The sequence below is a fragment of the Pantherophis guttatus genome, chromosome 1 (assembly GCF_059756535.1).
Source record: "Pantherophis guttatus breed Tessera chromosome 1, ASM5975653v1, whole genome shotgun sequence".
Taxonomy (NCBI): domain Eukaryota; kingdom Metazoa; phylum Chordata; class Lepidosauria; order Squamata; family Colubridae; genus Pantherophis; species Pantherophis guttatus.
This window is the reverse complement of record NC_142063.1, coordinates 599,972-623,569: the sequence shown is the minus strand read 5'-3', so window position 1 is coordinate 623,569 and position 23,598 is coordinate 599,972. Positions and strand designations below refer to the sequence as shown.

Here is a 23,598-nt window from a genome sequence, read left to right as displayed (position 1 = left end):
ACATACAAACTGTTCAAAAATACCAGACCACATAAAAGAGGAGGTGGAGTTGCACTGTACGTAAAGGACAACTATATTGCTACAAAAATCAAGATCAAGTGAGATACTAATACCACTCTATAAAGCCTTAGTAAAACCACACCTAGAGTCCTGCATCCAGTTTTGGTCACCACACTATAAAAAAGATGTGGAGACTCTAGAAAAAGTGCAGAGAAGAGCAACCAGGATGATGAGGGGACCGGAGGCTCAAACATATGAAGAACGGTTGCAGGAACTGGGCCTGGCTGGTCTAGTGAAGAGAAGGACCAAGGGAGACAGGAGAGCAGTCTTCCAATATTTGAGGGGCTGCCACAGAGAGGAGGAAGGGGGTCAAACTATTTTCCAAGGCACCCGAAGGCCAGGCAAGGAATAATGGATATAAACTGATCAAGGAGAGATTCAACCTGGAAATAAGGAGAAATTTTCTGCTTGGGTGGGGGGTTGGACTAGATGACCTACAAGGTCCCTTCCAACTCTGTTAATCTGTTAAAAAACGATGGAGGGAGAGAATGAGAGAGAGAACAGTGTTGCTAACCCAAAGGGACAAGAAGCTGGGTGGACTTCAGCTCCCGGAAGGCACCAGGCAGCATGTTGGACAGCTTGGGGTGAGATACCACCAACATGTGGATGATATCCAGGTTTTATCTCCACCGCAGGCGGCCTGAGTGGCGCTTGTGCTGTGGAGGCCTGGATGGGGTGCAGCCCCTTCAGCTCAACCAAGCAAGACAGAACAGAATCACACAGTTGGAAGGGACCTTGTAGGTCATCTAGTCCAACCCCCCGCCCAGGCAGGAGACCCTACACCGTTTCTGACCAATGGCCGTCCAGTCTCTTCTTGAAAGCCTCCAGTGATGAAGCTCCCACAACTTCCGAAGGCCACTTCTCTTCCAAGACCAGGTGGGTCTGGGTTCTTGGACCTTCTGATGCTGGGAACCGTCCACCCTTGTTCTTGGATGGGGGGGCGTATAATCTGGGGGTCCTCGTGGACTCAGGGTTCCTGCTCAAAAGGCAGGTGGCAGCACAGCTTCCGGTTGGCAACTGCGCCCATTCCGAGACCGAGAGGCCCTGCTCACCATCAGCCATGCCCTTGTCACCTCTCGTCTGGATTACTGCAATGCGCTCTGCACAGGCCTGCCCTTGAAGAGTGTTTGCTTGGCAACTGATTCACATTTATGACGGTCGCAGTGTCCCAGGGTCACATGATCCCTTAAGTCACAACAACGAGTCACTTAACAGCTGTGTGACTAACTTAACAATTGCAGGGAATCCCTTAACAGTGGAGGCAGGAAAGGTCGTGAAAGGGGGCAAAACTCACTTAGCAGCTGTCTCGCTTAGCAACGCAAATTTGGAGCTCAATTGTGGTCGTAAGTCGAGGGCTCCTTGCAGTGCCCACCTCGGGGGACATTCTCCCTCCGGAAAGCAGAATGACCCCAACCCAGCTGGCTTTTCGTAAGCCCCGGTTCTAGGCTGGAGCCCAGGGGTCCCCTCGGGCCCCCAGAGGGTGCAAGGACCCACTCCCTCGTCCAGGTAGTTAATGGGGATTTTGGTTCCTCAGTTGCTGTTATTTTAATTTTTATAATTGTTTATTGTTGTTTTTGTTCAGTTTTAATTCTGTTTTTGCCGCCACTTATTGAGTTGGGGCGGCTGTATAAATGGATAAATGCAGGAATAGATGCTTTGGGCCAGGGGCCTTGTTGGCGGTGGCTGGGAGGGAGAGGCCCAAGCACATCCTGGCACAGAGGGATCTGGTGAGAAGGAGGGGGAGGCATTGAAGGGGCAGGACGGCTGTTGCTTTCTGTGGATTTTGCTGGAAGGTCTGGTGGCGAATAAGGGTTTACATATAAAGGCACCCCTGGACATTGTTTATGGTTGCATTGGTCATAGAGGCCTCTGGGCTTTGACTGGCTCTAAGAGACCTATGGCACAAAGCAACCCAACAAACAGGCAATAAACAGGGTGGGAAGGGACCTTGGAGGTCTTCTAGTCCAACCTAGCTCGAGCAGGAGACAGTAGGCTACAATCAATCAATCAATCAACCAATCAGAGTAGAGCTGGAAGGGACCTTGGAGGTCTTCTAGTCCAACCCCCTGTTCAAGCAGGAGAACCTGGACCATTTTGGAGATCTGATGAGCAACACACATCTTACACCCCTCAAGGGGCTCCGTTTGCTCTGGCTCAAAGCCTGGGAGCCCGTCGGAAGGCCACCCAACCCCAGGCGAAGCTCCTTCCAGAGGGCAGGCATCTCTCTGAGGTCCTGAGAGGTGGCACCACTTGACTGACAGGACTCAGAGTGTATGCGTCCACCCTGCCAGATCAAAGCAGAATGGAATATTCTTTATGGGCCAAATGTGATTGGACACACGAGGAATTTATCTCCGCTACAGACTCTCTCAGTGTACATACAAACAAGAAAATCTCCATAGAGATAAACTGAGAATCTCCACAGATAAGAAAAGTGATAGCTTATGGATCATAAATCATAGTTACAATCATTAATCATACGATACAAATAACAAGGGATAAACCATAAGTTACCAATAGGAGAAGGTAGTAGGGTAGATGGAAAAGATGAGAAGATAAGGAAGATGAGATCCTACAGATTGGTCACCCTCCCCCCTCAATCTGAGTTCCAAGAGCCCTTGATAAGTCGAGAAAACCTTCTTCCCGGTCTTTGTGAGGTGCAGCCCATCCCTTGCCAGCAGCCCATCATGGAGGCCGTGGAGACCACGGTCCAGGGATCCAAAGTTGTTTTGGCGACCCCCAACCCTTGAGCTGCTAGATTCACTTCTAGAATCCTTTGTTCTCTTCCCGGATGTCGTCCTTTAGTTGGCAAGGCAGATTCCTTCTTTTACAAGGAATGCAGTTCTCGGCGTTTTACAAATGGCTTCAGCAAAATGTTGACTTCGTGGAAAGTTCTGGAGCTGCTCATGCAGAAAGGAACTTTGAAAATAGCACCACAATTAGCAGAAGTCACGGGGGGGGGGGTCGGTGGGGTTGCCAGGAACTGATCTTGCTGCCTTATCATATCTCCCGTTTGGATCAAACTGCTTCCTGAAAAGATTGAGAAATGGTTGTAAATAAAAGATATCTTGGTTTGAGCAAGGCCTCGATAAAGTATCTCGCAGCATCCTTTTTTGCAGGCTCGGTTTTTGTGGGCTGCAGGGCACGAGGACTAAGGAGGAGCCCTCTGGCTGCCTGGCTGGCTCCCAACAGGCCCTCCACGGGCACCCCTCCACGGAGAGGGGAGGGGAGGGGGCAGGTGCCAGGCGTTCCCCTCGGCTCCTCCGCACTCCCACGTTTCCACCAATGGTGAGAAGGTGGAGGAGAGGTGTCCGCTTGAGCAGATCAGGCAGAATTGCGTGAGACTGTTAATATTCTAGAAGACAGAGAGGAACCCCAAAACCATCTCAATAAGCTGCAGATCTGGGCTGAAAGCAGTGGAATAAAACCTGACAATTTTCTTTAGAATCAGAATAGAGCTGGAAGGGCCTTTGGAGGTCTTCTAGTCCAACCCCCTGCTCAGGCAGGAAACTCTCTCCCATTCCAGACAAATGGCTGCCGAATCTCTTTTGAAAAGCCTCCGGTGTTGGAGCAGCCAAAACTCCTGGAGGCAACTTCTCCTCCACTGGTGAATTGTGCTCCCTGTCAGGAGGGGGCTTCTCTCCTTGATTAGTTTCCAACCATTGTTTCTTGTCTCGCCTTCGTTGGGAAATCGGTTGACCCCCCTCTTCTTTCTGGCAGCCCCTCCAACACTGGAATGCTACCATCACCTCTCCCCTCATTCTTCTTTTCTTTGGACTGGCCAGACCCAAATCCTGCAGCCGTTCCTCATGTGTTTCAGCCTTTGATCCTTCCCTCCTTTGAGACGGGAAGCAAAGGACCCCAAAGAGAAGGTGGCTGTCCTGGTCTCGGCAGGTCCTGGTGGAAAAGCCCCAAGAGCCTCGGTTCTTCTCCAGCCCTGTCATCCTCGGAAAGGGAGCGGCAAAGAAATTGGAGGAATTTCAGTCCCTACATCAGTTCAGCCCAAAACCAAAGCACAGATATAAACTGGGGGAAACCGGGCTTAAGAGCAGTGACTGTGAGGGGGATCTGGGAGTCTTGGTGGACAACCAGCTAAATAGGAGCCAGCCGTGTGCAGAGGCAGCCAGAAAAGCCAACACGATCCTAAACTGCATTATCAGAGGGATACAATCAAGATTAAGGGAGGTACTAATACCGCTCCATAAAGCCTTAGTAAGGCCACACCTAGAGTCCTGCATCCAGTTTTGATCACCACACTATAAAAAAGATGTGGGGACTCTGGAAAGAGTGCAGAGAAGAGCAAGCAAGAGGATGAGGGGACCGGAGGCTAAAACATACGATGAACGGTTGCAGGAACTGGGCCTGGCTAGTCTAGGGAAGAGAAGAGAAGGACCAGGGGAGACAGGAGAGCAGTGTTCCAATATTTGAGGGGCTGCCACAGGGAGGAGCCTCTGAGATATTGGAAGACTGCTATCCTGTCACCCCTGGTCCTTCTTTTCATCAGACTAGCCAGGCCCAGTTCCTGCAACCGTTCTTTATATGTTTTAGCCTCCAGTCCCCTCATCATCTTTGTGGCTCTTCCAGAAAACGTTGGAGCCTTGGCTTATATTCAGAAATGAGGGTGTGCAGGAAATGGATTCCCACCAGAATGGATTCTTCTTCAGAACATTGCAAACACCGTCTCTGAGGTCCGTGGATGGATGGAGGGAGCGAGGGAGGGAGGGAGGAAAGGATGGATGGATGGATGGATACAGGGAGGGAGGGAGGGAGGGAAAGATAGACTTGCTGCCCTGTTATTTTCAGATGGTCTTCCTGACTATCAACCATAACATCAGTCAATCAGAATCGGAATAGAGCTGGAAGGGACCTTTTAGGTCTTCTAGTCCAGCCCCCTCTCAAGCAGGAGATCCTAGACCACTTCAGACAAGCTTCAGTCCCGACCCTGTTTCTGTGGGCAAAACCCTCATCCACAGCATCTCCCTGGCAACACAGCCTTCGTGGCCACACCCCGCTGGTGGAGCCCACCACGTGTTTCCCGTGGCTGCAGCTGCCGGTTTCTATAAAGAGGCCTCTGGGTGCCCAGTGCCAATGCCAGAGAGATCAGACCGGAGCTGCTCTTCCTGCCCTCTTTGAAGATGAAGAGCCTCTTCGCCTTTCTGTTCCTGGTGGTCTCCGTCGCCCTGGCTGTCGAGGGTCCCAGTGAGTCCTTCATTCCGTGGGGCCCCCTCCGGCCACCCTCTCTTGACCCCCAGAGCCCCCGGGGCCCCTGAAGGGCTTTCCCCTGGCACCAGCGGCTCCGCTCTCAGCCGTGGGGGCAAGGGGGGGAGCTGAAGGAGTTACAAGGCCCCCCCTCCGCCTCTCTCTTTCAGGTGCAGCCCCCGAACCCACCCAGCCCAGAGACCAGCATGGTAAGCCTCTCCGTCCTCCCCTTTCCAGCATCCGAAAATCACCCCAACTCTGCCTCCTGACCCTGGGCGCTCCTAGCCCAGCCTCTTCCTCTGGGGAGAGCTCTGGGGTGCCTCCTGCCCTTCTGCCATGTTGCTGGGCCAGACCAGGGTTGAGACAGGAGGAGACGGGGGGAGGCGGGGGGGGCTGCTGCTCCAACGGCAGGTGGGGTTGAAGGCAGGGTCCCCCATGGCAGGGCTTGGCCCCTCTCCCCGTGTAATGGGGCACAGCTGGGGACCCCGAGAATGCAAGCTTTGCAGAAGGGTCTGAGCTGAGCAGCATCCTTGCTTGTGGTGGGGAAGGTCGCCTGCTGGGAGGGTCGTCCAGAGATGGATCTACACACAAGCACATGTTTTTTCTATCACTTAAAAAATATAATCATAGGGACCTCGGAGGTCTTCTAGTCCAACCCCACGTCTAAGCAGGAGACCTGGGTACCATTCCTGACAAGTGGCTGTCCAATCTCTTCTTGAAAACCTGCAGCGTTGGCGCATTCACAGCTTCTGGTGGCAAGCAGTCCCACCGCTTGATTGTTCCCTCTTCCTTGTGGCAGCCCCTCAAATACTGGGAGGCTGCATGTCCCCCCCCAATCCTTCCTTTCGTTAAACTAGACAAAGCCAATCCCTGCAAACGTTCTTTGTATGCTTTAGCCTGCAGCCTCTTAACCATTTTGGTTGCTCTTGAGCTGCTAATCTGAAGGCAGAGAGTTTCCTGCCCACTCCCGGGTGGCTGGAGAACGTCTCCATTCTCTTCTCTCTTTCTTCCCCAGTGGATCCGGGGCCCAACTCCTGCTGCTTTGCATTCATGACACGCCCCATCCCACTGAAACTCTTGAAATCTTTCTACTATACCAACGGGAGATGCAGCAAGGCTGCCGTCGTGTAAGTTTCCCAGGAAACATGGTTCAACTTTGCAAGAATTTCAGAATTTCTGAACTTCTTTCTCACCCAAGGGCTAAATCGGTGTGTCTCAACCTTGGGCGTTTTAAGAGGGGGGGACTTCAATTCCCAGAATTCCCCAGCCAGGAGTTGCAGTTCACCCCTCTTAAAACGCCCACGGTTGTGATGCATTGAGCTAGTCTTAATTAAAAGCAGACATTTCTCCTTTGCAGGTTCCTGACAAAAAGAGATTTAGAGATCTGCGCCGATCCCTCAGAGCAATGGGTCCAGGATCGCATCCGTGACCTCAGCCCACAGTAAACGTTTTCCATGCGAGGGGAGAGCAAGACAACCCCCCCTCTTGGGAGACGCCCATAATCAAAGGAGAAAAAAAAAACATTATTAAAGGGAGTGCTGTACCCTGAAGCATGTGCAGAGTGCATTCTGTTTATTATATTGTTCCTGGTTGCATGCAGATTCGTGGGGTCTGCTAGAGCCCCCCACCCCCCCCCATTTAATGTGCATTTAAGTGGAGTTTCTTTGCGTGGTCTGAAGGATTCGGGCATTTGGGCGGATAAAGCTGCCAAGAACTTCGTTTTCTTCCTCGACTTGAAAAGGGTGGACTTCAACTCCCAGAATTCCACAGCCAGCACAGACTTCTGGGAGTTGAAGTCCAACCTTCTTCCAGTTTCCCAGGTGGAGAAACAGGGGCCCAGGGGCTCCCCTCTCACCCCTCCGTTGCGTGGGCTTCGTTTCCCTTCCGCTGCTCTCCGGGGTCTCTTTCCAAAGGGGACCCCGGAGGTCACACGATTACACGGGGGCGGGGGGCGGTCGGGGGGCGGGGGGCAGATGGGGAGGATGAACAACTGGAGTTTCTCCTTGGTCGGAGACCCCTCCCCTCCAGAGTTCCCGTCTCCCCATTTAAAGGGGGGCTTGTAAGAGCAAAGCAAGGGTGGGCAATATCTCCATTCCCCTCCCCCCCAGTACCCTTCAGGATATCGAGCTGGGCTTTAGGGTCTCTTCAGCGGTTTCAGAGTCCTGAAGCGCAGGAGGCGGGATTGGGTTGGGGGCGCTCCAGGTCCAGGGGGAGAACCGGCAGACCCTTACCCTGAAATGCAGCCTTTCAGAAGTGGCTTCCTGGGGAATTCTGGACGTTGAAGTCCAGGGTGCTGAAGTGGCCAAGAAGAGCGACCACTTGCCCCCACCACACAAGCGGCGCCCTTGGGGGGGCAAGACTTCTCTCCCCCCCCCCCCTTCGCCTTCCTCCGCCGCTCGCTTCGTTTCGGCGGGGCCGGGAAACCGGCCGAGTTGGATCTCCTCGTGGCCCCCTTTCTCCGGAGGGATCTTGGCTTTGCTCCACGGCCCTTGGCATGGCGGGGAGAGCTGCTGCCCCCGGGAAAGACCGGAGCCCCTTCCCCAGCAGCTGCCCCGCCCTCCCCGCAAGCCGGCTGCCCCAGAGCCCTCCCGGCCTGGGGGAACAGGGGGCGGGGGCAGATGCACGGGGGGCAGAGCTGGGGGGGGCACTCGAGGGGGGTCTGGGCAGCCCCGGGGAGGCCAAGGGGGGCGGTCGGGGGCAGCGGGATGGCCTGGCCCCGCGTACACCGCCGGCCCCTCGCCCGTTTCTCCCCGCCGGACTCCGGAGTCCCGCTCGCAGCCGACCGAGCGAGCGCCCTGCGAAGGCGGCGCTAGGCAATCCCCGGCGGGCGCCCGCTTGCAGAAGGAGGCTCTCGGGAAGCGCCGCCCTCCCCGCCCCTCCTCTCCCCGGCCCTCCCCCCGCCAGGAGGGCTTTGCGGGCGATTGCTATGGCTGCGGAGGGGCCGAGCCGAGACGCGGGCAGAGCTCCAGCCGCCGCCGCCCCCAGACCCCTCGCAAGCGGCCGGCCCCGCCGGAGGGACCCCCGCCCACGCTCGACCCCCGCCGCCCGGAGGGGGCGGACCGGGCCGGCGGCGCTGCGCTGAAGGGAGCGGCCGGCGGAGCAGAGGTGAGGGCGGCGGACGGGCAGCGCGGGGGAGACGCCGACCCTTCCCCGACGGCCATCCCGGCCCGCGGCCCGAGCCCACCGTCAGCCGGAGCCCCCCGAGAGCCCTCCAGCCGGCTTGGCGGAGGCTGCGGAGCCCGGAGGGTCGATGCCCGGGGCGGGAAGAGGCGGCGGGGCTGCTGCGGGAAGAAGACCCCGGCCCATCCCGCCTCGGCCGCGGGTGCTGAACGGACAGCCGGCTCCGGTCCCTCGGCCGCCCCCGGCCTTGGGGTGTCCCTCGGTGGGCGGAGCCCCGGTTGGGCTGAGGGTGGGTCGAACCCCCGGGCGCTGCAGCCCCCCCGCCCCCTCCCCACCGGAGCGGCCTCCTTCGCCTCCTCCGAGGCTGGCTAAGCGGATCAGCGCATAAGAAGCGCCCCGCACTGACCCGTCCTTGGCCCCGCTGCGCGAGGGGGGGCTCTCCGCTCCTCTCCTCTGCCCCATTCGGGGGGAGGCCTGGTCTTAGGTGCGGGGAGGCTTTGCAGAGCCCCAGAGGAGACCCCCCCCACTCCCGCCCTGCACGGGTAGGGGGCCTTCCTGGAGTCTTGGGGGGCTTTTCCCCTCACCTGGCTGCATGGCTTAAAAAGGGCAGGTGAAGCTGCCCCCGTTCAGAATGGGGCACTGTGCAGATGCTGGTGCACAGAAAATCGGGGGGGGGGGAGCCTTCAATTTGGAAGCTAGAGAATGGAATGGAAATTTTCTGGAAATCTGAATTTAAAATCTGGAGGAATTTCCTTCCCTGTGTGAAGCCGTAGAGAAGCTGCCCCCGTGGGGAGAGAGAGAGAGAGTCCATTCCTCGGGGGTTTCAAGGCAGAGCAGAACAGCCTGAGGAATCTCCTGGTTTTAGCTGGGGGTTGGGCTTTGCAACCTGCGATTTCATGCTTTACATAAAGTTTCTAGTCCTTAAGCAACTGCTGGGGGCGTGTGTGTGTGTGTGTGTGTGTGTGTGTGTCTCTGTGTGTGTGTAGAGGGAGGTTTGCCGACTGTGAGTGAACTTCAAGCCTCCTGCATAATTGATGCTGCCTGGCAGCCACCGAACAGATTGTGCAGCGTTGGCAGCTCTGCCCCAGTGCAAATGGCAGGAGTGCCCAGCGAGGGCCAACTGCAGCGTTCCCCTTGCTTTGGCCTTGGGACATGAAGCCCCTTTGGGAGAAGAGCCATGTGGCTTTGCTTGTCAGAAGGTTGCAAAAGGAGATCACGTGAACCTCTGGATGCTGCGACCGTCATAAATGTGAGTCAGTTGCCACTGAGTGTAAATCATGTAACTGCGGGGATGCTGCAATGGTCATAAGTGCGGAAAAGGGTCCTAGTGCCGTTCAGTGCCGTTGTAACTTTGAACAGTCGCTAGGTGGACCGTCGTAAGTCAAGGACTATCTTATCGGCTGCCTCTTATTGTGGGGTGACTTTGGGCCGGTCCTGCTCTCTCAGGCCGATCGACCTCACAGGGTTGCGGTTGTGGGGAAAATAGGGGGAGGAAGAGGCCTTGGATGCGTTCACTGCCTTGAGTTTTTGGTAAAAGTCATTAATTCCGTGGGAACTCCATCCATCCATCCTGGCAGGTTGGGCACCTGGCCTGGGCCTTGTAGTCTGGGGGCCCAGAAGAGGGACCCAGAGGGCACCCCGGCCTCCTGCGTGGCCCTCCGAGGGAAGCAGGGAAGGGAAGGCCCCTGCAGGTCTCCCCCAAATGCCTTCCAGGTTAGTCACCCAGTTTTCCTGGCACCCAGGCCGAAGGCATCTGCCCGGCTCTCCTTTCCAGGGGCCCTTAGCCGGTCCTCACATTTCCTGGCGGTGTCTCCAACTTCGGCCTCCTTAAGACGTGTGGACTTCAACTCCCAGAATTCCCCAGCCAGCAGAGCCACAAGCCTTAAAATGGCCGAGGTGGGAGACCCCTGAATTAATTCCATGCTGGTTGATGCCACCCACTGAGAGTAGATCCTGGCTCTGCTGTTCCCTGGTGAGGGATCCCCCAAACCCTGCTTCGTGCACCCCCTCTTCTCTCTGCACCCATCCGGTTTTATATTTTGCATGCCTTCTCCTGTGGGACAGGAGTGTGTGTGTGTGTGTGTGCGAAGCCTGCAAGGAGAGGAAGCATCTCCTCCAGGGGAGGCAGGAGGGTGGTAGGGCAGGGCAGGTGCCAGCCCAGGGGAGCAGGACCCAGAGGTTGCTCAGAGGAGTCCTCAAGGGCCCATCTTCTGCTGCCCCATCCCAGCGGCTGGAGAGGGCAGCAGGAGGGGGGAAGGGCCGGTCCTTCGTGTCCTGCTCCTGGGGTGGGGATCAGGCTGACGGCTGCTGTGGGCGGGAGAGCCTCTGGGTCTGACCCTGCAGTGTCCTTGCCAGCTGACCGTCTCTGTAGAAGAGCTTCTTTCGAAACCAGTGGAGCAGAGAGGGCCCACCCGCTCTTCACTGCCAGCTGGGAAGGCCTCAAGGTGGGGGGGGCAGATGCTCCTGCTTTAAGGCGCTGTGGGGTGAGGAAAAGACACGCAAACACAAACCCGTCCTGCAAGTGGATTCTGCCTCTGCCTTCGCACTTCCCTCCCCTTCAGCTGACATTCAGTTACATAAAGGCAGCATTCGCAGGGAAAATCTAGGTCAGGGAAAATGGTTTCCTTGGTTGCTTCAACCAGCATTCAAGAGATGGGGGAAATGGGGAGGGGGAGGGGGCGTTGCACACACACACACACAGAGAGAGAGAGAGAGAGAGAGACACACACACACACACAGGCACACATACAAGGCTCAGGAGTCTGAATTTGACTGGGCCTTTCAGGGGGAAAGTGGAGGCAGGATAAGAAGCCACGGATAGAAACGAACCAAGGAGAGAGAAACAGCCTGGAAATAGGGAGAACAATTAATCATTGGAACTGCTCGCTACCAGAAGTTGTGGGGGCTCCAACACTGGAGGTTTTTAAGAAGAGATTCTGAAATGGTCTAGGGTCTCCTGCTTGAGCAGGGGGTTGGACTAGATGACCCTCAAGGTCCCCTCCAGCTCCTTTCCCCTGGAGGGCCTGGCGTTTTGATCTCGCCTAGTCAAATGACTCCCATTCCTGCCATCAGATGAGAAGAATCCTGCCTTAAAGACCTTTTTCCCTCCAGGGACGACCCTCCCCGCTCCCTGGGCCAGGGAGATCCAAATGCCATCGCTGGGTGGGGAATTCTGGGAGTTGAAGTCCACAAGCCTCCAAGGTCGGGCGTCTCTGCTGTTCCCTGAAGGGGCGGAGGGGGGGAGGGGGGGAACCCCCGCAGGACGGCTGTGATCTCCGCACCTGCTTCCATTCGCACGTCCCAAACCTGCTGCTGCTGCTTGCAGAGCCGTCAAGGAGATTGCGCGTGGCTGAGGCGTCTGTGATTTGCAAGCGCTTCAAGGGGGCTTCGACCTTCCTCGGAGGCTTTGGAGGACCCTCCAACCCCGGGGCGGCTGGAAAGCTGCATGGCTGATTTAACGGTTTGAGTTTCACCGTTCCAGCCCCAAAATCAATACCTGGGGCGGCTGGATCAATCGGGCTGCTGTAATTGCAGCGCCTTCGATCCGGCTCCTGAATTCGGTCCTTGGAAGGGCTACCAGCTGCTTTGGGGAGAGCCAGGCTCCCGCACCGGGATGCGTCCTGCGTGAAAGTGTCCTTGGGCTCCCACTGACTTCCTCCAAGGAGGATTTGGCGGCGCAGCTTTTAGCAGCAGCTTTGAAGGGGGGGAGGGGGTTCCGCAGGTTTAAGATTTAAGGAGCAACTGAGCCAGGAGCCTCTTTCCCAGGTGGCTTGGAACCGCAAAATAATGTTGAGCCCATGAATAGATATAAAATCTTCCCTCGCAAGGCAAGGCGTTGTGGGGCTCCCCTCCGCCACCCACAGCCTCTCCATCCTTTAGGTATCCTACACCCCAGCATGTCTTGGTCTTCCCCCAGGCATCCCACAGTCCTGGAACAATATTTACATCAAAACACATCAGGATATCAAGTTGGAAGGTACCCTGGAGGTCTTCTAGTCCAACCCCCTGCACAAGCAGGAGACCCCAGGCCATTCCTGACAAGTGGCTGCCCAATTTCTCCTTGAAAACCTCCAGTGATGGAGGCAAGCAGTTCCACTGGTTAATTGTCCTCACTGTTAGGAAGTTTCTCCTTAATTCCAGGTTGCTTTTCTCCTTGATTAGTTTCCATTCATTGTTCCTTGTCCTGCCCTCTGGTCCTTTGGAAAATAACTTGATCCCCTCTTCTCTGTGGCAGCCCCTCAGATACTGGAACACTGCTATCGTGTCACCCCTAATTCTTCTTTTCTTTAGACTAGTTAGCCAGACCCAGTTCAGATTACAGATTAACAGAGTTGGAAGGGACCTTGTAGGTCATCTAGTCCAACCCCCCCCACCCAAGCAGAAGATCCTACACCATTTCTGACAAATGGCAGCCCAGTCTCTTCTTGAAAGTTTCCAGTGATGAAGCTCCCACAACTTCCGAAGGCAACTTCTGTTCCACGGGTTGATGGTTCTCACTGTCAGAAAATTCCTCCTCATTTCCAGGTTGAATCTCTCCTTGGTCAGTTTCCATCCATTGTTCCTTGTCTGGCCTTCAGGTACCTTGGAAAATAGCTTGATCCCCTTCTTCCTCTCTGGGGCAGCCCCTCAAATATTGGAACGATGCTATCCTGTCTCCCTTGGTCCTTCTCTTCACTAGACTAGCCATGACCAGTTCCTGTAACAGTTCTTCATATGTTTTAGTCTCCAGTCCCCTCATCATCCTGCTTGCTCTTCTCTGCACTCTTTCTAGAGTCTCAACCTCTTTTTTATAGTGTGGTCACCAAAACTGGATGCAGGACTCTAGGTGTGTGGTCTTACTAAGGCTTTATAAAGTGGCACTTATAAAATTCTCCAAGGAAGCCCTATGCTTTGCTGACCCCTTCCACCTAATAGATCCATGCTCCTGTGTTTTGTAATAACAACAATGCAGGTGATTATTGGCACTTAATTACCGGTTTCATGCATCCAGTGAAGGCCGTTTCTCTCGTCCCCAGACAGCCAATGTTTTGAAAACATCTGCTAAAAAGCTGGGGGCTGCATTGCAAGCGCTTCCTTCGGCATCTGAACTGAAATTGGATATTGCTCCGTTGCAGAAAAACCTAACTCTGGAAGGAGGCCCAGAGCAAATCTCAAAATGGCAAAAAATAATAAAAAATAAAATAAAATTACAATCAGTACCCAAACCACAGTTCTTTTTTAAAAAAAAATGATTTGCAGGTGTGTGAAACATTTGCAGACTTGCTCGTGGCCACCAGTATATTTGAGGGGGTCAGGAAGAGAAAGGGGGGGTAAGAAAGAAGCACAAAATCGTTATTGATGTCCCCCCACCCCCCGAAGAAGAAAAGCATCGTGGGAGATCCAGAGCTTGCTGCCTCTGTTCTGGTTCCTTTTGCTGACCCAAGTTTTATTCGTTGCTTGGAAAAAGATGGAGGGGAGAGAAAAATGATGCCAAGCCTGCAGGGTAGGGAGGTGCAGGGGGGTCCTTGCTGGAAGCTGCCCGACTGCAGCCCCCTCCCAGGCCTGGAGAGGGGTGAGGAAACGGGGCTGCTCTGTTCCCATTTGGGCCACTGAGGCATCTGGGGGGCCAATGGGGTGGCCTTCAGGAAGAGGACTTCACCGTGGGAGGGTTGCTGGTGGTTCCCTCTCCCAGCTGCACCTGGTGGAGAACCTCAGAGCCCCATTGAACCCTGATGTATGGGGGGAAGAAAGGTGGGGCTTTCTTCAGCAGAATCCCAGACCCATCAGCCCAAGATGACCTCAACCGGAGACCCTCCCTGGAGCTTGGAGTCTGACCCTGAATGCAAATGGCTCCTAGCCAGGAGGTGACATTTAATGCCAGCGTTTGCTTCTTAATTAGCCTCTTAAGTACCAAGACAGGAGAACCTTTGGGGCTCAGGGCTGAATTGCGGGGTCCTTGGTGCTTTCTGAGCTTAGTTATTTTCTCGCAGACGTTTCAGGACCCAGCTAGGTAATGTCATCAGGACTAGAAGGGAATGGGTTGGAGGAGGGGCAAGAGGAGAGCTGTGGGTATTTGGGGCTGTCTAAACTCAGCAAGTTTTTTTGCAGGTGTTTCATTACCCAGTTAGGTAACATCTTCAGTGCTAGAAGGGAGGGGACTTGTAGAGAGGAGGAGGACTGAAGGGTCCTTGATGCTCTCTGAACTCGGTTGTTTTGTTGCAAATGTTTCATGACCCAACTGGCATTGAGGAAGTCACTTGAACGAAACATGAAACCCCTCGGAATCTCTAGGTTTTTCCCTTTTGGGGGTCTGAAGACCCCCCCCCTAAAAGGATGGGGAGGGAGGCTTATGCAACTCACCCCCTTTCTGATTCAACCAGCTGGTTACGCAATCGCAATTGGCAACTTCTTCCTTCCAGCCGGAGAGAGTGGTACCCAAGCCTGCCCTGGTCTCCATGGATACCAGCATCCGCCCCTCTTCCTCTTCCACTCTGTTTTCTTTTAACAATGGTCTCCTGCATTTGGGGGGGGGGCTGGGTTCAGAAGGTGCCCCAGATGGGAGACAGGGTTGGCAGAGGCAACGGGCAGCCATATTGCCAGGGCTGAATTCTCTTCCGTGGCACCTCCCACAAAATCCCACCCAGCGTGGCACCTGCTGGATGGATCAAAGGTTAGACTTGTGGTTGGCTTTGAAAGGACGAAGGTGTGGGAAGAAATAGCCACCTGGTTCCATTCCAAGCCAGGAGAAAGGCACTGGACTGGAGACAAAACGATTGGAAAGAGGGTCCATTTATTGATGAAGTCAAACCACCAAGTACGTGTGAATCTGGACAGCTGACCAGATGGAGTTGAGTGTCAGGCCTGGAAGCCATCTTCTGCATTGAGCCTTCAGGCCTGCCACATTTCCTGCTGTGGGAAACTGGGAGGGGGGATTGTCTGGAGCATGGGTGATACATAGTCATAATAACATTCCTTTCTCGGAGAGTCAAGGACATCTTGCCCTGCACCTGGAGGGGTGTGACTGGGAGGCATCTCCAGTTGGGACAGTGGTTTGATTGGACCATGTGATGGACATGTGGGTGCAGAGGCAAAGGACTTGGACTTTCTGTTGGGTGGGGAAAACCTGGAAGCTTTCGGATTTGGGTTTTCCCAGATGTGCCAATATGACATCCCTAATAAAATGGGACTTTGAGGAACTTCAAGCCTCGGAGTCTTCTTTCGTTGGGGGTGTTCCTTGGAGCCCTGCATTGAGAGGGAGGGGTTTTTATACCTTCTCTTGGGCTTTGCACTTGAGCTTCCTGTTCCTGTGCAAGAAATGCATTCTATTGGTTGTTGTCAGACTCCCATGGGGCCATGTAGGGGTTATGTTTGTCTGAGCTAAGTTTGGTTGAAGTTTGCTGGGGGTGGCGCAATGAAGGGGCTTTGGGCAATTCCTGTTGTGGCTGAGTGCTAATCCTACCTTTGTTGGATCTTGGGCGAGGGGATTTGCTTATGAATAGAGCTAGCCATCTCTTTATCTCTTAAGTGCTGACATCTGCTGTGTGCTATTAAGGAAGGTGGGGGCTGCTTTCCAAGGGCATGTTTCTCCATTTCTCATCCAGGAAAATATAATATTCTGTGTTTTTAATATTTCTCAAAATATTTAATTCTTCTAGGAGAGGGGTGGGTGCTAACTTTCCTCAAAGGGATGGAAGGGGATGGATAGCAGGTAAACAGCCACTCCGTGTGGCCTTTCCAGGGCCTTATAAAGTGGCACTAACCCTTCACCTGATATCTCGATTCTGCCCTTCTGCCTGAGAGGCAGGGGAAACGCCCCTTCCTCTCCCTGCCCAGGTCCAAGCCCCACTCCCGCCACACCCCCAGAGAGCGGGGAGAAGCTATCAGCTGCCCGGTTGCTCTGAGCCAGGGGAAGATAACATTTTAGGATACTTCTGTGGTTCAAGAGGTCTAGGAACTTGCAGGAACCTGCTTGCCTCCTTGACTGATACTCTCTGGAACAGGGGTCTCCAACCTTGGCAACTTTAAGACTTGTGGTTTTCAACTCCCAGAATTCCTCAGCCAGCAAAGCTGGGAGTTGAAGTCCACAAGTCTTAAAGCTGCCAAGGTTGGAGACCCCTGCTCTGGAACAAACATTTTAACTCCTTCCCTCTCTCACACCCCGAGCCTCACTGGCTGGATTGGAGACCAGAAGGAGCAAGGAGGGAGCCCACTTGTTGGAGGGCATGTCTCCCAAGGACTACAGTTCCCGCCTGCTTTTATGAGCCCCAACAGGGCCAATCCCACTTTGATCCTCTCTGCGCCGGTCCTGGTGCTTTTTCAAGGCTTCATCCTGTTGGCATGGAAACCGGCTCTCATTCTGGTCCTTTTGCCAACATTACATCGGTTGCGATCTGCCCCCATCACAAAACGGCTGCCTCTTTCACACCTGTAAGTGCAGGGCACCAAGCAGGAGCACGTGGGTGTGTAAGAGCCAAACCATGAAGAATCACTCCCATCCATATCTTGCAGGGAGGGGTCTGGGTGGACAGCCGCTTCCTGGGAATTAAGGGGGGGCTCGCTCGGAGTGACCCATGTTCTTCCTCAGCCTCACCGCTGTCCGACTCCGCTGCCAGCTCCACAGGCGGCTGCTGGACCACAACAGTTGTCTTAACTATGTCACAAATTCCGTGATTCAAATAGGAGAAGCAGGAGTGGATTTAAGGGGGAGATCCCCGGAGGTCCTTCTTGGTCTGCAGACGCATCCTGGGGCCGAGGGTGCCCTCGGGGGTTTCTTGATGTCCAGCAGAAGCTCTGTGCCGATGATTCCCCCTCTGATGGCCCAGCCTGGGTGATTCCCACCTGCGTCACCAGGTGCATTGTGACAGGAGTTGTGTCCCCCACCTGACAGAAAGAGAGGCACCCCTCTGCCTGCTACTCAAACTCAGCCATGGTGCTGCTGGACACAGAGAGCCTCAGTTGCAAAGGTCAGGAAGTGGGTGATGCAGGGGGTGGGGGTCTGGCCTGGGCCCTCCAGCAACCCTCCCCCTTCTCCGCCCACTCCATGCCCAATTCACTCAGGCCGCTAGCTCAGTTTTTTTAAATTAAGACAAGGGGCAGCAGAAAGAGAGAGAGAGTCAGAAAGGGAAAGAGAGAGAAACTAAGAGAGTCAGAAAGAGAAAGAAAGAGAATGGTGAGAGAGAGAGAGGGAACAAGAAAAAGTGTCAGTAAGAGAGAGAAAATGAGAATGGTGAGAGAGAAAGAAAGAAAGAAAAAGAAAGTCATTAAGAGAAAGTCAGAAAGGGAAAGAGAGAGAGAGCGAAAGAGCGAAAGAGAGAATGGAGAGAGAGAGTGAGAGAAAAAAGAAAGAAAAAGAAAAGAAAAGGAATGAAGGAAGAGAAAGAAAGAGAAAGAAAGAAAGAGAAAAGAAAGAAAGAGAAAAGAAAGAAAGAAAGAGAACAAAAGAAAGAAAGAAAAAGTGTCAGAGAAAGAGAGAAAGAGTGGAGAGAGAAAGAGAGAGAAAGAGAAAAAGAGTCAGAAAGAGAGAAAGAGAGAAAGAGAGAAAGAGAGAAAGAGAGAAAGAGAGAGAGGTTCATGTGCCAAGTTCTCTCCATCTTTCTGATCTGAGTCTGCAGCCTGGAGGGTCATTTTGGAGACCCAAAAGCCACTCAGGCCTGTGGCAGCCGGGGAGGGGGCTCCCTTTTCTCTCGCTGACACACCCCCTGGGCATTTTGCATGTGCAGGTAGTCCTCGACTTACAACCATTCATTTAATGATCATTCAAAGTTAAAACGGCACTGGAAAAGGTGATTGATGATCGTTTTTCACACTTACGTCCATTGCAGTATCGCCATGTTCCCATGATCAAAATTTGGCAACCAATTCATATTTATGACCGTTGCCCGTATCCTGGGGTCACATGATTCTATTTTGCAACTTTCTGGCAAGCAAAGTCAATGGTGGAGCCAGATTCACTTAACAACCATGTGACTCACTTAACAACTGCAGCGGTTCACTTCATAATTGTGGCAAGAAAAGTCATAAAATGGGGCAGAATTCACTTAACAAATGTCTCACTTAGGAACTCAATTGTCGTCGTAAGTCGAGGACTTCCTGTATGGGAAAGGCACCCATTGAAGAGGGGGGAGGAGGCGTGTGGCCCCAGGGCCCCCTGTGAGCGGCGGCTCACCCACAGGGACGTCAACAGGTTGGTGGCAGCTGAGGAAGGTGCCAAGGTCCCTCTGAGGGCTCCTTGGGGCTCTCTCAGCGAATGGTTTTCCTGCAGATGTTTAATGACCCAACTAGGTAACATCATCAGTGCTAGTAAGGAGTGTGGTCACTCCCTTCGAGCACTGATGATGTTACCTAGCTGGGTCATGAAACGTCTGGAAGAAAACAAGCCAGCTCAGAGAGCGCCAAGGACTCCTCGTTTCCACCCCGAGCTAGAAATATTCTCCGTGAGTGGCCCTTCTGTCTGCCTGTCACTGACTGCCCTAACAGCAGCAAAGGTAGCCTACCTGCCAGGGATGTTGTGCGTCTCCTTTTGGGATGCGATGCCCCAATGAACATCTGCCTGATCCCTTCTTCCCCCAGGACCCCAGGAGTCGCCATGTTGACCAGCATCGCTGATGGGCTCCTCTGCTGTCTGCTGGGCAAGGCGCCGAACGTGGTGGGGCCCCTGGAGCCCGTCGAGTCCAGCGACGGCTACAGCTTCGTGGAGGTCAAGCCCGGGCGGGTCCTGCGGGTGAAGCACGTGGCCCCCTCCCGACCCCCCGGCACGGAGGAGGAACCCCGGAAGACGGGCGCCGTGCACTGCAAGCGCCGGATCGCCGTGTACCGCAATGGCCAGATGGTCATCGAGAACCTGGCCGAGGCGGTGCAGCCGGACGTCCCGCAGAATGGCGCTGAGGCTCAGGCCGCAGCAGAGGCAGAAGTCTCAGATGCGAATCCAGCCGCAGGGACCCCCACAGCCGGCGGGGGACCGGCTCTCAAACGCCGCCGGCAGAAGCCCAAGAAAGTGGTGCACATCGACTGCACCAAGTACATCGGCAGCTGCAAGGGGACCCACCGGGACGTGGTGCTCTTCTTCATCCACGGGGTGGGCGGCTCTTCGGACATCTGGAAGGAGCAGGTGGACTTCTTCACCAAGCTGGGCTACGAGGTGGTGGCCCCCGACCTGGCTGGGCACGGGGCCAGCTCTGCCCCCCAGATCGCGGCCGCCTACACTTTCTACGCCTTGGCGGAAGACCTGCGCAGCCTCTTCAAGCGGTACGCCAAGAAAAGGAACATCCTGATCGGACACTCCTACGGGTAAGAGGGAAAGGGGACGGGGGCTCTCCTGGAGGTTTCTGACGGGCAGCTAGTCCTCGACTTACAACCAGAATCGGGAGCAGAATTTACATCGCTAAGCAAGACGGTGAAGTGCATTAGCTGTGATTTTACAGTGGGTTTTTTTGCTGCGGTCATTAAGCAAAGCGATGTAGTTGTTAGTTGCATGGTTGTTAAGCGAATCTGGCTTCCCCCATTGATTTTGCCCATCAGAAGGTCACAAAAGGGGGTCCCGGGACCCCGCAATTTTAATCACATGATGTCCGTGGGGGGAAACTGCAGTGGCCGTACAGGTGCAAAACGGCCCTACATCTCTTTTTTCTGCCCTGTTGTAATTTCAAATGGTCACTAAGTGAAGTGGAGGACGACCTGCGTAGAGTGCCTCTGAACATGGAGGCTCTCCGCTTCCCTACAAGGGACGCAGAGGCCACCTTCGCCGCGTCTCATTGCCCGCCCTGCGTGTCCTCCGTCTCAGGGTCTCCTTCTGCACCTTCCTGGCCCACGAATACCCGGATCTGGTGCACAAAGTCATCATGGTGAACGGAGGGGGGCCCACCGCCCTGGAGCCCAGCCTCTGCTCCATCTTCAACATGCCCCCCTGCCTGCTGCGCTGCCTCTCGCCCTGCCTGGCCTGGAGCTTCCTCAAGTGAGCCTCCTGGGGGGATGGGGACGGGGGGGGAGAGTGGGCAGAGCCCCCCTGCCACAACTGGGCTGCCCACCGGACCTGCGTGGTGGTGGCGGCAGCAGCAGCTCCCGTTCCAGGCACCCTCTCGCCCTGCCTGGCCTGGAGCTTCCGCAAGGGAGCCTCTGGGGTCAGGGACAAGGGGGGCAGGTCTCCCCATGGGTGTCTTTCCCCCCCTGGACCCTCCCAGGCCCTGCCCGTCTGTTTGGGGGCCCAGATGGCCTTGAACCACCCCTCTCCTCCGGGCTCCCCATTGGCTTCCCCCCTTTCCCCCTCCCCCCCCATGCTAATCCCCTGCCCTTCTCCCTGGCAGAGCCGGCTTTGCCCGCCAGGGTGCCAAGGAGAAGCAGCTGCTGAAGGAGGGCAACGCCTTCAACGTCTCCTCCTTCGTCCTGAGGGCCATGATGAGCGGGCAGTACTGGCCGGAGGGGGACGAGGTCTACCACGCCGAGCTGACCGTGCCCGTGTTGCTGGTACATGGCATGCACGACAAGTTTGTGCCCGTGGAGGAGGACCAGCGCATGGCGGAGGTACGGCTGCGGGGCCCTGTCCCACGCACCCCCCCCAGAACCCTCTTAGCCCCCAGGGAGCCCCTGATGGCTTCCCCTTGAGGGACACCGGAGGCGTCTCCATGGGGAGGGTCTCCTTTGCTGCCCTGGGAGGCTGCTCGGTTGAGATGCCCAGGAAGGGGGGGGGGTCAGGGTCCCCTTCAGGCAGATGGGCCCAGACGCAGCAAGATTGGCTGGACGGAATTCAGGGAGGGGCCTATGAGAGAGGGAGGGGCTTGCAAAGAAGGCGGAGATGCTGTTCACCTGATTGCAGGAGGGACACAGGAGGGGGGGCTGAGGGGGAGGCGAAGTTTGTCCAATCTGGATAATCTGTGTGGGAAACACATCAGCCCTCCCAATTCCCCCCCCCAAATTAAAATTTAAGTCAAGGTCTCACTGGGGTGGGGGGGGCAGATTGCCAGCTGGTCACGACTTCCAGCTTGTGGGTCAGAAAAGCTGCATCGGTTCAGAGCAGCAAAGCAGCGCATGACAGTCTCGGGAGGGGGGCATCAACTGCCTTTCTTGGGGGGGGGGTTTCAGGCAAGACAAGGGCAGCTTGCACAAAGCTGCAAGTGAAACACACACACACACAAACAAACAAACAGAGAGAAGATATTGTCCTCTGCAATTCAAGGGAGAATGCAGGCTGCACTGAGAGAACAGAAGAGCAGCCCCATACACAGCTGGGGGGCTCCTGAAGCCCCCTCCCCAAGGGCTCCCCAACCTGCAGGCCACCTGACTGACCCCCCTCCCTGCCCTTTTCGCCTCCAGATCCTGCTGCTGGCCTTCCTGAAGGTGATAGACGAAGGGAGCCACATGGTGATGTTGGAGTGTCCGGAGACGGTCAACACCCTCCTGCACGAGTTCCTGCTCTGGGAGCCCGAGCCCCTCCCCTCTGAAGAGGGCCCCCCGGTGGGAAAGAAGTAGCTGGTGGATGGGGGTCCATTCTGAGGGTCCCGGGGCCACGCTCTGGTGGCTGCCCAAGGAGAGTTTCTTACGGTGGATGCCGAGAGTTGTCACGGATGGGGAGACGGTGCTTTGTCTCCCTGCTTGGGGGGCCCGGTGTGGGGTATGTAGCTGGAATGCGGGGAACCCTTGAACCGAAGGACAGCAGCCAGCAACTATCAGCACCCCCAAAACTTCAGGCAGAGAAGAGAGGTGGATGGGCAGAAGCTGCTTTGCTTCTTGCAGCAGGATGATGGGCTCTGGAGTCTCTGCAAAGGGATGCTGGGGCTTCCTTCCTGCCTGGACTGGGCCAAGGGGGTGCCCTCTCGGAGCGGGCATGCGGGTGGAAGGGTGCCCGTGTGGACTGCTGACATTTGATGTTTTCTGCCCCACCGCAGCTGCGTCTGAAGAGGTGGTGGGAATTTGCAGGCTGAATTCTCCCACACTGCTGGTGGAAGAGAAGGACGTGGGGCCGAAGCCCCCCAGCAGCCCAGCCTGGGGGCAGAGTGGGGGCCAGGCTGCTCCAACCCCTTGCATCCTTGTCTTGTCAGAATCCTCACCAGCCTCTGTCCCCCCCCCATCCCAAGGACTGGGGGCTGCAATCCCAAGAATGCTGGCACTGAATGTGGTTGGAGCCCACCAGAGAGGGGAGAGGCTGTCGCCCCCTCCCCACATCGCTTCTTTCCAACTTAGGAGATGCTGGAGTTCAGCCCAAGATGGGGGTCCAGACCCCTGCCCCCTCCCTCACCTGTGCCCCTCCCCACGGTGTTTGTAAATAAACTTTGCAAAGTTGCATCTACCCCCCCCTCCCCAACGGTATTGCAGGGTAAATGGTGCCAGCTCTCAACTTGGAGGGTTGGCAGCCGGGCATCAGCAGGAGAGTTCGGTGCCATTTGGGGATTTCTTTCCCCATCTCTGCTTCGGCCCTGGCCTCTTTCCGGAACGGAGTCCAGAGGCTGGGAATTTCACATGGGGGGGGGGCTTGGAGAGCTTTTCTCGGCCCCTTCCCCTTTGGGCAGAAATGCAGCTGGTTCCTCAACTTACGACCACAACTGAACCCAAAATATTTGTTTGCTAAGTGAGACGGGTGAGTTTCGCCCCATTTTGCAAACTTCCTGAAGTTGTTAAGTGAGTAACACTATTATTAAGCGAATCTGGCTTCTGACTTTGCTTGTCAGAAGGTGGCAAAAGGGGGGAAATCACCCGACCCTCCCTGGGACGCTGCAACCGTCCTAAGTCCCTGCCAGTTGCCAAACATCCTAATTCCGATCACGTGACCCCAAGGAGGCTGCAAGGGCCGTGTGCAAAACGCTCCTGCATATTCCCTATTCATCTATTCCGTGTCCTTCCCCCTCTTTTCAGTGGTATCATAACTTCAAGTGGTCACTAAACGAAGAGTTGTAAATCAAGGACCACCTATCAAAGTCCCGATTCAGACCCACCCCTTATCAGGGCACCCAGGTTGGTTCCAGAAGGGTCTGGGGCTCAGTGGGGGAAATCCTGAGAGTCATCTTGGAAAGACCCCGGTTTAATTTGGGGACTCCCCCCCCCAACCGGCCAGGAGCTGCTGCCAGCTGGGGGCCGGTCCAATCCAGAAGGAGCAGAGCCCCCACCCAGCGTCAAGCCAGGCCCCCATTAGGGTCTCCTTGGAGCTGAGCCATCCAAAAATGGCACTGTACCCACCCACCCCCCACTCCCCCCTCCTGCCTGGCTGATCGCCCCACCCCCATCCCAAGAGTCATTCGCTCCCCCCCCCCCCCC

The 23,598-nt window shown here is 55.4% G+C and overlaps 2 protein-coding genes across 3 annotated transcripts; both read left to right on the top strand.

Annotated features, from left to right (window-relative positions):
* The first annotated feature begins 5,154 nt into the window (after positions 1-5,154).
* Positions 5,155-6,809, top strand: LOC117659162 (C-C motif chemokine 3-like). Its single transcript, XM_034407270.3, has 4 exons — positions 5,155-5,259; positions 5,430-5,468; positions 6,275-6,386; positions 6,617-6,809. Exons 1-4 carry the CDS (start codon positions 5,196-5,198, stop codon positions 6,702-6,704), a joined length of 303 nt encoding a protein of 100 aa, XP_034263161.3. The 5' UTR covers positions 5,155-5,195; the 3' UTR covers positions 6,705-6,809.
* A 1,343-nt stretch (positions 6,810-8,152) lies between these two features.
* On the top strand, positions 8,153-22,636 carry ABHD8 (abhydrolase domain containing 8). 2 transcript variants are annotated; one of them, XM_034425876.2, is made up of 5 exons: positions 8,153-8,364; positions 18,928-19,644; positions 20,138-20,308; positions 20,658-20,874; positions 21,664-22,636. In XM_034425876.2, the coding sequence occupies exons 2-5, from the start codon at positions 18,944-18,946 to the stop codon at positions 21,817-21,819; spliced, it is 1,245 nt and encodes a 414-aa protein (XP_034281767.2). In that variant the 5' UTR covers positions 8,153-8,364; positions 18,928-18,943; the 3' UTR covers positions 21,820-22,636. The 2 variants fall into 2 exon arrangements, with proteins under 2 accessions (XP_034281767.2, XP_034281766.2); XM_034425875.3 differs by lacking the exon at positions 8,153-8,364 and adding an exon at positions 9,567-9,628.
* The last annotated feature ends 962 nt before the right edge of the window (positions 22,637-23,598 follow it).

Coding starts and splice junctions, on each gene's coding strand:
- LOC117659162 (XM_034407270.3), top strand. CDS start 5,196: ATGAAGAGCCTCTTCGCCTTTCTGTTCCTGGTGGTCTCCGTCGCCCTG. Junction 5,260..5,429: donor CCTGGCTGTCGAGGGTCCCA/GTGAGTCCTTCA, acceptor TCTCTCTTTCAG/GTGCAGCCCCCGAACCCACC. Junction 6,387..6,616: donor TGCAGCAAGGCTGCCGTCGT/GTAAGTTTCCCA, acceptor TCTCCTTTGCAG/GTTCCTGACAAAAAGAGATT.
- ABHD8 (XM_034425875.3), top strand. Junction 20,309..20,657: donor CTGGCCTGGAGCTTCCTCAA/GTGAGCCTCCTG, acceptor TCTCCCTGGCAG/AGCCGGCTTTGCCCGCCAGG. Junction 20,875..21,663: donor AGGACCAGCGCATGGCGGAG/GTACGGCTGCGG, acceptor TTTCGCCTCCAG/ATCCTGCTGCTGGCCTTCCT.